The sequence below is a fragment of the Mustelus asterias genome, chromosome 27, assembly GCF_964213995.1.
Source record: "Mustelus asterias chromosome 27, sMusAst1.hap1.1, whole genome shotgun sequence".
Lineage (NCBI taxonomy): Eukaryota > Metazoa > Chordata > Chondrichthyes > Carcharhiniformes > Triakidae > Mustelus > Mustelus asterias.
Window position 1 is genome coordinate 6374340 of NC_135827.1, and position 15571 is coordinate 6389910.

General features: G+C 44.9%; 1 protein-coding gene across 1 annotated transcript in view; it reads right to left on the reverse strand.

Moving 5' to 3' along the window:
• LOC144479886 (CMP-N-acetylneuraminate-beta-galactosamide-alpha-2,3-sialyltransferase 4-like) overlaps positions 1-15571 on the reverse strand; it is a 93283-nt gene that overhangs the window by 42255 nt on the left and 35457 nt on the right. The window contains exons 7-8 of the mRNA XM_078198925.1: positions 11038-11133; positions 9089-9278 (exon numbers count right to left, since the gene is read on the reverse strand). Of these exons, the coding sequence (XP_078055051.1) occupies positions 9089-9278; positions 11038-11133 (286 nt within the window). The remainder of the gene's footprint in view (positions 1-9088; positions 9279-11037; positions 11134-15571) is intronic.

Genomic DNA, 15571 nt, shown 5'->3' on the forward strand with positions numbered 1-15571 from the left:
TGAACCAGAGGGGCACCAATATCCTGGGAGGGAAATTTGCTACAGCTCTTCGGGGGGGTTTAAACTAATTTGTCAGGGGGATGGGAAAAGGAGTTGTAGTCCGGAGGTCAGTGAATGTAGTGAGGTACTGGGAAGGGTATCATGGTCAAAGGTGGGTACCAGCAGACAAGAAGGTGGGTTGAAGTGTGTCTACTTCAATGCAAGGAGCATCCGAAATAAGGTAGGTGAACTTGGGGCGTGGATTGGCATTTGGGACTACGATGTTGTGGTCATTACGGAGACATGGGTAGAACAAGGACAGGAATGGTTGTTGGAAGTTCCGGGGTATAGATGTTTCAGTAAGTGTAGGGTAGCTGGTAAAAGAGGTGGAGGAGTGGCACTGTTAATCAAGGAGAGTGTAACGGCTGCAGAAAGGCATTTCGAAGGGGATCTGCCTACAGAGGTAATATGGGCTGAGGTTAGGAATAGGAAATGAGCGGTCACGTTGTTAGGAGTTTACTATAGGCCCCCAAATAGTAATAGAGATGTGGGGCAAGAAATTGCTAAGCAGATTATGGAGGGTGTGGAGGTCACAGGGTAGTTGTCATGGGGGAGTTTAACTTTCCAAATATTGATTGGAGCCTTTATAGGTCGAATAGTTCGGATGGGACAGTTTTTATGCAGTGTGTGCAGGAGGGGTTCCTGACGCAATATGTGGATAAGCCGACAAGAGGTGGGGCCACATTGGATTTGGTAATGGGAAATGAACCGGGCCAAGTGTTGGATTTGGTTGTGGGAGAGCACTTTGGAGATAGTGACCACAATTCGGTGTCTTTTGTTATTGCAATGGAGAGGGAGAGGGCCATGCGGCAGGGCATAGTTTACAATTGGGGGAGAGGTAATTATGATGCAGTCAGGTGGGAATTAGGAAGCATAGGATGGGAACAAAAATTGTCAGGGAAAGGCACTAATGAAAAGTGGAACTTTTTCAAGAAACAATTACTGCGTGTCCTTGATAGGTATGTCCCTGCCAGGCAGAGAGGAAATGGCCGAGTGAGGGAACCATGGTTCACAAAAGAGGTGGAATGTCTTGTCAAGAGGAAGAAGGAAGCATATGTAAGGTTGAGAAAACAAGGTTCAGTTGGCTCGATGGAGGGTTACAAGTTAGCAAGAAATGAGCTGAAAAAGGGGCTTAGGAGAGCTAGGAGGGGGCATGAGAAGTCCTTGGCAGGTCGGATCAAGGAAAACCCCAAGGCTTTTTACTCTTATGTGAGGAATAAAAGAATGATCAGGGTGAGGTTGGGGCCGGCCAAGGACGGCAGTGGGAATTTGTGCATGGAGTCAGAAGAGATAGGAGAGGTGATGAATGAATACTTTTCTTCGGTGTTCACCAAGGAGAGGGGCCATGTTTTTCAGGAAGAGAGGGTGTCACAGGCTGATAGGCTGGAGGAAGTAGATGTTCGGAGGGAAGATGTACTAACAATTTTGAATAAACTGAAAGTTGATAAGTCCCCTGGGCCTGATTAAATATATCCTAGGAGTCTTGGGGAGGCAAGGGATGAGATAGCAGAGCCTTTGGCATTGATCTTTGCGTCCTCACTGTCCATGGGGGTGGTGCCAGAGGACTGGAGAGTGGCGAATGTGGTTCCTCTGTTTAAGAAAGGGAATAGAAATGACCCTGGTAATTATAGGCCGGTTAGTCTTACTTCGGTGGTCGGTAAGTTGATGGAAAAGGTCCTCAGGGATAGGATTTACGACCATTTAGAAAGATGCAGCTTAATCCGGGATAGTCAGCACGGATTTGTGAAGGGCAAGTCTTGCCTCACAAATTTGATAGAATTTTTTGAGGAGGTAACTAAGTATGTAGATGAAGGTAGTGCAGTTGATGTCATATACATGGATTTTAGTAAGGCGTTTGATAAAGTCCCCCATGGTCGGCTTATGAAGAAAGTAAGGATGCGTGGGATAGAGGGAAGTTTGGCCGATTGGATAGGTAACTGGCTATCTAACAGAAGACAGAGGGTGGTGGTGGATGGAAAATTTTCGGACTGGAAACCGGTTACCAGCGGAGTGCCACAGGGATCAGTGCTTGGTCCTCTGCAATTTGTCATTTTTGTAAATGACTTGGAGGAGGGGGCTGAAGGGTGGATCAGTAAATTTGCTGATGACACCAAGATTGGTGGAGTAGTGGATGAGGTGGAGGGCTGTTGTAGGCTGCAAAGAGATATAGATAGGATGCAGAGCTGGGCTGAAAAATGGCAAATGGAGTTTAACCCTGACAAATGCGAGGTGATTCATTTTGGTAGGACAAATTTAAATGTGGATTACAGGGTCAAAGGTAGGGTTCTGAAGAATGTGGAGGAACAGAGAGATCTTGGGGTTCATATCCATAGATCTCTGAAGGTTGCCACTCAAGTGGATCGAGCCGTGAAGAAGGCCTATAGTGTGTTGGCGTTCATTAACAGGGGGTTTGAGTTTAAGAGCCGTGGGGTTCTGCTGCAACTGTACAGGACCTTGGTGAGACCACATTTGGAATATTGTGTGCAGTTCTGGTCACCTCACTATAAGAAGGATGTGGAGACACTGGAAAGAGTGCAAAGGATATTTACCAGGATGCTGCCTGGTTTGGAGGGTAGGTCTTATGAGGAAAGGTTGAGGGAACTTGGGCTTTTCTCTTTGGAGCAGAGGAGGTTGAGAGGAGACTTAATAGAGGTTTATAAGATGATGAGGGGGATAGATAGAGTGAACGTTCAAAGACTATTTCCTCGGGTGGATGGAGCTATTACAAGGGGGCATAACTATAGGGTTCATGGTGGGAGATACAGGAAGGATGTCCGAGGTAGATTTTTTACTCAGAGAGTGGTTGGGGTGTGGAATGGACTGCCTGCAGGGATAGTGGAGTCAGAAACTTTAGGAACATTTAAGAAGCTATTGGATAGGCACATGGAGCACTTCGGGATGATAGGGAGGAAATAGCTTGATCTGGGTTTCAGACAAAGCTCGGCACAACAACGTGGGGCGAAGGGCCTGTTCTGTGCTGTACTGTTCTATGTTCTAATACGATAAAGAGGATTAGCTCCATGTCCCTGGATACTGTTACCGACTGAAAATCAATTGGTTTCAGTTTTGAACATTTCAATTGATGCAGAATTCACAGTCCTTTAGAGAGAGAGATCCTGAACATTCTTATCTTCTTGTGTGAAAGAGTTAAGAAACATAGAAACATAGAAAAACTACAGCACAAAACAGACCCTTCGGCCCCACAAGTTGTGCCGAACATATCCCTACCTTTTAGGCCTACCTATAACCCTCCATCATAGAAACATAGAAAAACTACAGAAACATAGAAAAACTACAGAAACGTAGTTCTTCTGGACGTCACTCCTAAATGGTTTACCTTTAATTTTAGTATTGTTGTCCTTGTTCTGGGTTCCTCACCAGAGGACATAATTCTTCTACATTTTCCCTACTGAATGATTCAAAATTTCACAGGATGGACAGAACAGAAATAAGGCATTCAGTTCAGCGAGATTGTGCGAGTGTTTATGTAACCAGCAGAGAGGATGTAACAATAGGGTTGATGAGGAGGAGCCAGTTCTCGTGATTTATTGGGACAAGAGTCCTGATATCCCAGGAATCAGTCTGGTAAACTTTCAGAAGTCTTTCAACAAAGTCCTGCTTAAGAGATTAGCGTGTAAAATTAAAGCACGTGGGATTGAGGTAGCATATTGAGATGGATAGAAAACTGGTTGGCAGACAGGAACCATGGTGCACGAAAGCTGTAACGAATTTAGTCAAGAAGAAAAGAAAAGCCTACAAAAGGTTCAGGGAGCTAGGTAATGTTAGAAATCCAGAAGAGTATACGACTAGTAGGAAGGAACTTAAGAGGGAAATTAGAAGAGCAAGAAGGGGTCATGAGAAGGCCTTGGCAGACAGGATAAAGGAAAACCCCAAGGCATTCTACAAGTATGTGAAGAGCAAGAGGATAAGATGTGAAGGAGTAGGATCTATCAAATGTGACGGTGGGAAAGTCTGTATAGAACCGGTAGAAATGGCAGAGGTACTCAATGAAAACTTTGCTTCAGCATTCACAGTGGAAAAGGATCTTGGTAGTTGCAGTGCAGACTTGCAGTGGACTGAGAAGATTGAGCATGTGGACATTAGGAAAGAGGATGTGTTGGAGCTTTTGAAAAGCATCAAGTTAGATAAATCGCTGGGACCGGATGGGATGTACCCCAGGTTACTGTGGGAGGCGAGGGAAGAGATTGCTGAGCTTCAGGCGATAATCTTTGTGTCATCAATGGAGACGGGAGAGGTTCTGGAGGATTGGAGGATTGAGGATGTGGTTCCGTTATTCAAGAAAGGGAGAAGAGATAGCCCAGGAAATTATAGACCAATGAGTCTAACCTCAGTGGTTGGTAAGTTGATGGAGAAGATCCTGAGAGGCAGGATTTATGAACACCTGGAGAGGAATAGTATGATCAGAAATAGCCAGCACGGCTTTGTCCAAGGCAGATCATGCCTTACGAGCCTAATTGAATTTTTTGAAGATGTAACTGGACACGTAGACGAGGGAAGAGCGGTAGATGTAGTTTATATGGATTTCAGCAAGGTGTTTGATAAGGTGCCCCATGCAAGGCTCATTGAGAAAGTGAAGGGGCATGGGATACAAGGGGACATTGCTTTGTGGATTCAGAACTGGCTTGCCCACAGAAGGCAAAGAATGGTTGTAGATGGGTCTTTTTCAGCATGGGGGTCGGTCACCAGTGGAGTGCCCCAGGGATCTGTTCTGGGACCCTTGCTCTTTGTGGTTTTTATAAATGACCTAGATGAGGAAGTGGAAGGATGGGTTGGCAAGTTTGCTGATGACACAAAGGTTGGTGGTGTTGTGGATAGTGTAGAGGGATGTCAGCAGTTGCAACGAGACATAGATAAGATGCAAGACTGGGCGGAGAAGTGGCAGATGGACTTCAACCCAGATAAGTGTGTGGTGGTTCATTTTGGCAGGTCGAATAGGATGAAAGAATATAATATTAAGGGTAAGACGCTTGGCAGTGTGGAAGATCAGAAGGATCTTGGGGTCCGGGTTCATAGGACGCTCAAAGCAGCTTTGCAGGTGGAGGCTGTGATTAAGAAGGCGTATGGAATACTGGCCTTCATCAATAGAGGAATTGAGTTTAGAAATTGGGAGATAATGCTGCAGCTGTATAGGACCCTGGTCAGACCCCACCTGGAGTACTGTGCCCAGTTCTGGTCGCCTCATTACAGAAAGGATGTGGAAGCCATAGAAAGGGTGCAGAGGAGATTTACAAGGATGTTGCCTGGATTAGGTGGCATGCCTTACGAGGATAGGTTGAGAGAGCTAGGTCTTTTCTCCTTGGAGAGGCGAAGGATGAGAGATGACCTGATAGAGGTGTATAAGATGTTGAGGGGTATTGATAGAGTGGATTCTCAGAGGCTTTTACCCAGGGCTGAAATGGTTGCCACAAGAGGTCACAGGGTTTAGGGTTTAGGTACAGAGGAGATGTTAGGGGCAAGTTTTTCACTCAGAGGGTGGTGGGTGCGTGGAATCGGCTGCCGATAATGGTGGTGGAGGTGGATTCGATAGGGTCTTTGAAGAGACTTTTGGATAAGTTCATGGAAGTTAGTAAGATAGAGGGTTATAGGTAAACCTAGTAGGTAGGGACATGTTTGGCGCAACTTGTGGGCCGAAGGGCCTGTTTGTGCTGTAGCTTTTCTATGTTCTATGTTCTAAGGAGTAGTAATAAACAGGTCATTTTCCAAGCGGCAGGCAGTGACTAGTGGGGTTTCGCAGTGATCAGTGCTGGGACTCCAGGTATTCACTTTTTATACTAAGGATTTAGAAGAGGGAAATAAATGTATTATCTCCAAATTTGCAGATGACACAAAGCTGAACTGTGAGGAGGACGCAGAAATGCTTGAGTGTGATTTGGACAGGCTGAGTGAGTGGGCAAATGAATGGCAGATGCGGTGTAATTTGGATAAATGTGAGGTTATCCACTTTGGTAGCAAAAACAGGAAGGCAGATAATTATCTGAAGTTAGAAGAGGAATGTGCATCGAGACCTGGGTGTCCTCGTATACCAGTCACTGAAGGTAAGCATGCAGGTGCAGCAGGCAGTTAAATGATAAATGGTATGTTGGCCTTCATAGTGAGAGGATTCGAGTTCAGGAGCAGGGATGTCTTGATGCAATTATACAGGGCCTTGGTGAGGCAACACCTGGAATATTGTGTGCAGCTTTGGTCTCCTTATCTGAGGAAGGATGTTCTTGCTCCAGAGAGAGTGCAGAGAAGGTTTACCAGACTGATTCCTGGGATATCAGGACTCTTGTCTGAGGAGAGACTAAATTGGTTAGGATTATACTTGTTGGAGTTCAGAAGAATGAGTGAGGATCTCATAGAAACCCATAAAATTCTAACAGGACTAGACAGGATAGATGCAAGAAGGATATTCCTGATGGTGGGGGTGTCCAGAACCAGGGGTCACAGGATAGACCATTTAGGACAGAAATGAGATCAACCATGATCATAAAGAATGGCGAAGCAGGTTCGAAGGGCCGAGTGGCCTCCTCCTGCTCCTATTTTCTATGTTCCTATGTGCTCTATGAGTTTCCACCCATTCCTTCCTGACTTGGCTTGCCACGTCAAAGTTTTGTAGACAAACACTGGATGCCCTCAGTTGCTGCACTCTTCTTGGAACTGTCCTACTTTCATGGTCTCTATCTGTTCCTTGAGTGTACTGACTCTCTGACAGAGTATCTTACCCAGCCCCTGTCCCCCACCCTACCCGCCCAAACCCCAGACAGATACCATGGCTAATCCCCCTAACCTACACATCATGGGACAATTCAGCATGGCCAATCCACCTCGCCCGACCCCAGCCTTTCAGCAGATCTTTCTATTCCCCTTTCTTCCATGTACTCTTATGATTTCTTTCAAAAGCACCTCAGCTATTTGACTCAACACCACCTGTGATAGTGCACTCCATATTCTCACCACTCTTTGTATAAAGAAATTTCTCTGAATTCCTAACTGTGTTTATTGGTAACTTTCCTGTTTATCATGCTTCTAGGTTCGGATGTTTCCACAAGTGGGAATGTCCCCTCAACATCTCCCCTGTCTAACCCATTCCGAATTGTGGAGACCTCTATTAGCCTTCTCTTTTCTAAAGAAAAATAATCAGTCAAAATTTAATCCCACAATGGTGAAACGCTGGAATTAAAGCTGAACCTGCCACTACAACAGAAGCTGAGGTGGGAATTGTCTGAGGAAAAGCCGTCACTGTTGTTTGCAAGGATCATGCTCATTGCCTTTCTTGGCTCACTGGGACCAATAGCTAAAGACAACCCAGAGTGCAGAGGGTCAAATGCAGAGCATGTGACCGTCTATTGGGCGGAGGTTTTAGCAGGAATTCTACCTGTAAAAAGTGAACAGCTTTAGCTTGGATGCGATGTTAAACTTTTAAAATAAAATCTGAAACCGTGACTCTAACCTGCCCACCTCCAGCATTAACAGAGAATTTGAGTGAGTAATTGATAGAAAATGGTTACAACTGCTCAATGGTCAGTTCACAAGGTGCAAAGATTCAGGATGAGTCCTGACATCAGATAGTGGAGGTTAGAAAGAAATTTTACTCGCAGAGCGCTTGGGTCAATGAATTACCAAATGTGGCTTAGTTGAAACACAACTAGTCATGACATATTGAAGGGAGTTAGAGAAGAACAGTAGAGAAGCAATGGAAGGACCAGATAGAGACATGGAACTAGGACAGTTCCAACAAGAGAGAGCAACCGAGGGGTTCCAATGTTCGTATACAAATCTTTGACATGGAAAGGCAAGTTGAGAATGAGTTTGGGAGACTCACGAGTGTCACATCCTTGATCAAAAGAACCAGACAAAGATAAGGTGAAAATATTTTACACAGCGTGCTGTTATAATCCAAAATACATTTACTAAAAGGGTGAGGGAAGAGGAATCAATATTCACAAGAGAATTGGATTGTAGAATTTGAAGGTAACATATTGACAGGGCTGTAGGGGAAGAGTAGGGGATTGGGATTAATTAGATCAATGCACCTAAGTGGGTTGGCACGGTGGCACAGTGGTTAGCACTGCTGCCTCACAGCCCCAGGGACCCGGGTTCAATTCTGGCCTCGGGTGACTGTCTGTGTGGAGTTTGCACATTCTCCTCGTGTCTGTGTGGGTTTCCTCCGGGTGCTCGGGTTTCCTCCCACACTCCAAACGTGTGCGGGTTAGATTGATTGGCCATGCAAAATTCACCCGAGTGTCGGGGGGATTAGCAGGGTAAATATGTGTGGTTACGGGAATAGAGCTGGGTGGGATTGTGATCGGTACAGACCCAATGGGCCAAATGGCCTCCTTTCGGACTGTTGGGATTCCATTCTATGAAGTGCAAACAGAGGTAGAATGGACCAGGTGTCATAGAATCATAGAAACCCTACAGTACAGAAAGAGGCCATTCGGCCCATCGAGTCTGCACCGACCACAATCCCACCCAGGCCCTACCCCCATATCCCTACATATTTTACCCGCTAATCCTTCTAATCTACGCATCCCAGGACACTAAGGGGCAATTTTAGCATGGCCAATCAACCTAACCCGCACATCTTTGGACTGTGGGAGGAAACCGGAGCACCCGGAGGAAACCCACGCAGACACGAGGAGAATGTACAAACTCCACACAGACAGTGACCCAAGCCAGGAATCGAACCCAGGTCCCTGGAGCTGTGAAGCAGCAGTGCGAACCACTGTGCTACCGTGCCGCCCTACCTCTGTTCTTTGATTTGCCCCTCCTACCTCCTCTGGGCGTTACCCAGTCTTCACTTACCAATGTGACTGAGTCATTGGGTGTAAATTCGCCGCCTCCATGTCATGAGGCAGCAACTAAGGCACTTAGCCAATTGGGTGAGGGTTTTAGCGCACCAATGGTTGGGTGCAACTTTTAATCACTCCATGAACAGAGCAGAACCCGGGTCCCTGGCACTGTGGGCAGCAGTGCTAACCATGGTGTCACCGTGCCGCCACTGTGGCTGGTGGGAATCATTAGCATTCCAATCCAGGATACCTACTTTTGTTTCATTGTACACGATCGCCTTTAACCACTGGATGTCAGCTGTCTTAAATGGAACGAGCACAAAGAGGGTATCGGGATTGTTTTCAGCTCTGGGATCTGCAGCCACTGATTCCGGGTAAAATATCCTTAGAGTTGTTTTGTTGCCAACATCATTTTCATAGCCTCTCACTGGAGCATTGTTTAATCTGGGAACAAAGAGCATTTTAGTCAAATTAAGGTGACATTAGAATGTGTGTCACTGGGAAGTTCAGGAGAATGACGTTCTTGGCAGAATTTTTCTCACAAATAAAAGGTACTTTTACGAAACAAAGGCGAGCTGCTTGTTTGAACCCTTATTATATCCATCCTGTGAGTAATGCTCCTTGCTGGAATTCTAAGTTGTAAAACCACACAAGTAAAGTCTAAATATCGCTGTGTTCTTAGTAAATAGCAAAGTCGTATAATAGTACATATCATAAAATTGATTGGTTTATTGGACACAATTACTGGGACGTAATGGAAAAAGGCAGTGGCATAGTGATATACTCACTGGATTCTAATCCAGAAACCTTGGGCAATACTCTGGGAACTCTGTTTCCTGTTTCACCACGGCAGATGGTGATTTTGAATTCAATAAAAATCTGGAAGTAAAAGTCTATTGGTGACCATGAAACCATTGTCGATTGTCGTAAAAACCCATCTAGTTCACTAATGTCTTTTATGGAAGGAAATCTGCTGTCCTCACCTAGTCTGGCCTACATGTGACTCCAGACCCACAGCATTGTGGTTAACTCTCAACTGCCCTCTGAAATGGCCCAGCGAGACACTCAGTTCAAGCGATGGGCAGCAAATGCCAATTATGGCCACATCTCAGGAACAAAGGGAGAACATGATAAACCTCTGAGAGTCTAAATTCCTCATAAGCTCAAAAGTGAAGTTCCAAAAGAAAGTTAAGGTCAAAAAGAAACTGAAGGTTTGTCAATATCACAAAAGAGCAAAGTGTGTCAGGGTCATTGATTAAGATAAATCACTCAATGTCACAGTTCCAACCATTAAATAGAGTTGGTAGTCAAAAGACAGGGTTCACAAAGTCAGAGATGTTGGGTGGAATTTTCCCATCTCACCCGCCATGGCAATTGTAGCAGACCATGGGGGCAAACCATGCAGAGGTCCTGTGACCTCATCTTGGGGCAAGAGCGGCCAGAAAATCCCGCCCGTTGAGAGAATGGCACTAAACTACGGGAATGAATAGAGATATCCAGACAGAAAGAGAAAGAAGCCAGGTCGGTCAATAGAGAGTATGTAGGGCAGCAGAAGAGAAAAGGTATTCTTTTTCATTATTTCTCATCAAATTATTTATTTTTTTGATGTGGAGATCCCAGTGTTGGTCTGGGGTGGGTACAGTAAGAAGTCTCACAACACCAGGTTAAAGTCCAACAGGTTTATTTGGAATCACGAGCTTTCGGAGCGCTACTCCTTCATCAGGTGAGTGATGAAGCACTCCAAAAGCTCGTGATTCCAATTAAACCTGTTGGACTTTAACCTGGTGTCGTGAGACCTCTGACAATGATTTTTTTTTTGTTAAAGGCATACTGGTCTTAAGAAAAATAATTTTTAGCAAATGACTGAAATATTCATCATATATATTTTAGTTGCAATTACAGTCACAACACATTTGGAACCCAACTTGTTCAGCTTGCTTTATTAATCATGGCTCGGTTGGTAGCAACCTTGCCCTTGAGTCTGAAGGTTGTAGGTTCAAGTCTCACTGCAGTGCCTGGCTTAAAAATTCAGATTCAAACTACAGTCCAAAACTGAGGGGATGCTGCACTGTGGGAGTTTCTCCTTCACTACTGAACTGAAGTATCAGCTTAAATGATTATCCAACAGCAAATACGCAACCACTGAGACACTGTTGACACCAAAATGATACAGTTGTGATTAAAGCATCTGCACGTCACTCACCGAATAACAACATCGTATTTGTTGATTGTGTCTCCGAGGGAGCTGTTCCTCAGGGTGTTCCCGTTGCCAACAATCACACATCGTTTACAATTTAACCTGACAAAACAAACATCCTCATTGAAGAAGCACGAGTAAATGTTGTAGTATTCTTTTTATTAAGTCATAATGAAAAGAATACTTTAAAATTAAAAAGTGCCGCTCATGAGAAATTCAAACCCGTTTAAGTGGCAAATTATCTCCATGGAATGTGCTCGGGTCAACAGAGTGTGACAGGTAAATAATTATGCAGGACTTGGGATAGATTCCAACAGAACAGGCTTACTATCTTAATCAATAATTTAAAATATCTCCACATTTCTCTCTGTGGTTGCTCCTACTAAATTGGCCTATATACTCCCAATTAATCCAAGTTCTCAAGCAAGGTACATTAAGCACTAGCCTCTTATGATTAATTGGGATTTCAGATCTGGGTAATTAGGTTTTTAATGACGAGATTAAAATGAGTAACAGTCATTGGGTAAGTGTTCAATACGCACATTCAAACGACATGTTTGCCCAGTCCAAACTTGCTGCGTGTTAAAGCGAAAAGCAGATTGTGCAAGTGTTCTTTTGATTGTGTGTGTGATTTACCCCCTTGGTTACTTCTTACGAGTTGCCTGCTGCAACAGTGTACAAGACAACAATAACTACAACAACAATCTATTTCTGTAGTGTTTTCAGCATAATGAAACATTGCAAGGCACTTCACAGGAACATTTAAAACAAAATATGACCCTGAGCTGCAGAAGGACATATTAGATCAGATGATAGAAGCTTGGTCGGAGAAGGTTTTAAGAGTGTCTTAAAGGAAGACATGAGATAAAGAGGTGAGAGGTGTTGGGAGAGAATTTCAAAGCTTAAGGTCTAAGCAGCTGAAGGCACAGCTGCTAATGGTGAAGAAATTATAATTGAGAAAGAACAAGAAGTCAGGCTTAGAGGAGTGCAGGGGCAGCAGGGTGGCACAGTGGGTTAGCACTGCTGCTTCACAGCACCAGGGGCCCTGGTTCGATTCCGGGCTTGGGTCGCTGTCTGTGTGGAGTCTGCACATTCTCCCCGTGCAATAGTAAATTCTCAACCACCTGCATTAATAAATGACCAGATGTCCGGGTGCTCTGGTTTCCTCCCACATTCTGAAAGATGTGCTGGTTAGATGCATTGACCTGAACAGGCATCAGACTGCGGCGACTAGGGGAATTTCACAGTAACTTCAATGCAGTGTTAATATAAGTCTTACTTGTGACTAATAAATTAACTTTATCTCAGATGTTTGTGGGGATGGAGGAGTTTATGAAGATAGGGAAGGATGGGATCACGGAGGGGTGTGAAAACAAAGATGAGAATTTTAAAATCACCACTTTGTCCAGGAGCCAGTGTAGATCAGCAAAGACAAGGGTAATAGGACAGGGGTAATAGGAGAATGGATCTTGCTGCAAGTTAAGACATGGGGAGCAGAGCACTGAGCTAATATATTGGAGGGTCAGTCCTGAAAAAGTTCTGCAATGTCAGAGGATCAGCACTGAGTGAGTGCTGCACTTTTGGAGTTGTTGTCTTTAAGATTAAATCATGATATAATGTTGGAGAAGAGCAGGAGGCTTTCTCTCCCCGTGCAATAGTAAATTCTCAACCACCTGCATTGATAAATAGAACATAGAACATAGAACATTACAGCGCAGAACAGGCCCTTCGGCCCACGATGTTGCACCGACCAGTTAAAAAAAAAAACTGTGACCCTCCAACCTAAACCAATTTCTTTTCGTCCATGAACCTATCTACGGATCTCTTAAACGCCCCCAAACTAGGCGCATTTACTACTGATGCTGGCAGGGCATTCCAATCCCTCACCACCCTCTGGGTAAAGAACCTACCCCTGACATCGGTTCTATAACTACCCCCCCTCAATTTAAAGCCATGCCCCCTCGTGCTGGATTTCTCCATCAGAGGAAAAAGGCTATCACTATCCACCCTATCTAAACCTCTAATCATCTTATATGTTTCAATAAGATCCCCTCTTAGCCGCCGCCTTTCCAGCGAAAACAATCCCAAATCCCTCAGCCTCTCCTCATAGGATTTCCCCTCCATACCAGGCAACATCCTGGTAAACCTCCTCTGCACCCTCTCCAAAGCCTCCACATCCTTCCTGTAATGTGGGGACCAGAACTGCACACAGTACTCCAAGTGCGGCCGCACCAGAGTTGTGTACAGTTGCAACATAACGCTACGACTCCTAAATTCAGTCCCCCTACCAATAAACGCCAAGACACCATATGCCTTCTTAACAACCTTATCTACTTGATTCCCAACTTTCAGGGATCTATGCACACATACACCTAGATCCCTCTGCTCCTCCACACTATTCAAAGTCCTCCCGTTAGCCCTATACTCAACACATCTGTTATTCCTACCAAAGTGAATTACCTCACACTTCTCCGCATTAAACTCCATCCGCCACCTCTCGGCCCAACTTTGCAACCTGTCTAAGTCTTCCTGCAAACTACGACACCCTTCCTCACTGTCTACCACACCACCGACTTTGGTGTCATCAGCAAATTTGCTAATCCACCCAACTATACCCTCATCCAGATCATTAATAAATATTACAAACAGCAGTGGCCCCAAAACAGATCCCTGAGGTACACCACTTGTAACCGCACTCCATGATGAATATTTACTATCAACCACCACCCTCTGTTTCCTATCCGCTAGCCAATTCCTGATCCAATTTCCTAGATCACCCCCAATCCCATACATCTGCATTTTCTGTAGAAGCCTACCATGGTGAACCTTATCAAACACCTTACTAAAATCCATATATACCACGTCCACTGCCTTGCCCCCATCTACCTCCTTGGTCACTTTCTCAAAAAACTCAATAAGGTTAGTAAGGCACGACCTACCTGCCACAAAACCATGCTGACTATCACCTATCAATTCATTACTCTCCAAATAACTATAAATCCTATCCCTTATAATTTTTTCCAACATCTTGCCGACAACAGAAGTGAGACTCACCGGTCTATAATTCCCGGGGAAGTCTCTGTTCCCCTTCTTAAACAATGGGACAACATTCGCTAACCTCCAATCTTCTGGTACTATACCAGAGGCCAACGACGACCTGAAGATCAGAGCCAGAGGCTCTGCAATCACTTCTCTTGCCTCCCAGAGAATCCTTGGATAAATCCCATCCGGACCAGGGGATTTATCTATTTTCAGACCCTCCAGAATATCCTGCACATCCTCCTTATCAACTGTAATACTGTCTATTCTACTCCCCTGCAACCCAGTGTCCTCCTCAGCTATATTCATGTCCCCTTGCGTGAACACCGAAGAGAAATATTGGTTCAATGCTTCACCAATCTCCTCCGGTTCCACACATAACTTCCCTCTGCCATCTATAACTGGCCCTAAACTTGCCCTAACCAACCTTCTGTTCTTGACATACCTATAGAACGCCTTAGGATTCTCTTTAACCCTATCCGCCAAAGTCTTCTCATGTCCCCTTTTAGCCCTTCTAAGCTCGCTCTTCAACTCCCTCTTAGCCAATCTAAAGCTTTCTAGTGCACTACCCGAGTGCTCACGTCTCATCCGAACATAAGCCTCCTTTTTCTTTTTAACCAACAAAGAAACTTTTTTGGTGCACCACGGTTCCCTAGCCCTACCAATTCCTCCTTGCCTGACAGGGACATACCTATCACAGACTCGCAGTAGCTGCTCCTTGAAAAAACTCCACATGTCGGACGTTCCCAGTCCCTGTAATCTCCTAGTCCAACCTATGTTTCCTAATTCTCTCCTAATAGCCTCATAATTACCCTTCCCCCAGCTAAAACCACTGGCCCGAGGTTCATGCCTATCCCTTTCCATCACTAAGGTGAACGTAACCGAATTGTGGTCACTATCACCAAAATGTGGTCACTATCACCAAAATGACCAGATGTCCATCGTGTTGCTGGTGTTGGAAGCACTGAGCACTAATTGGGTGTTGTGTTTCCAATACTGCAACAGTGACTATACTTAGAACCATAGAATCCCTGCAGTGCAGAAGGAGGCCATTCAGCCCATTGAACCTGCACTGACTCTCTGAAAGGGCATCTTTCTCAGGCCCACCCCATGCCCTATTCCCCTGTAACCTCATGCATTTACCCTGGTTAATCTCCTTAACCTAATTTAGTATGACCAATTTTCACCTAACTTGTAACTCATGGTGAGCATTAGCAGACTGACCAGACCCGGAAGACCATCCTGGTGAGACAAACCAGAGATCAGAACCAGCGCTAAAAGAGAGCAAATGTCCAAATCGATGGCTGCAGACCCTGAAACATCAACCAACCCACAACGACCAAGGAACAGCCTATCCCAGCCCTACTGAATGGGTATTACCAGTCTTTTTAACAACAGTTCAAATATAGTGACAAGGTGTGGGTAGGGTGTAACGAATCCTCAGAAGCCCGTTGTGGGATTCTTTGTACGGTCTGCTTCAGTTCATGCAAAAGACTTCACT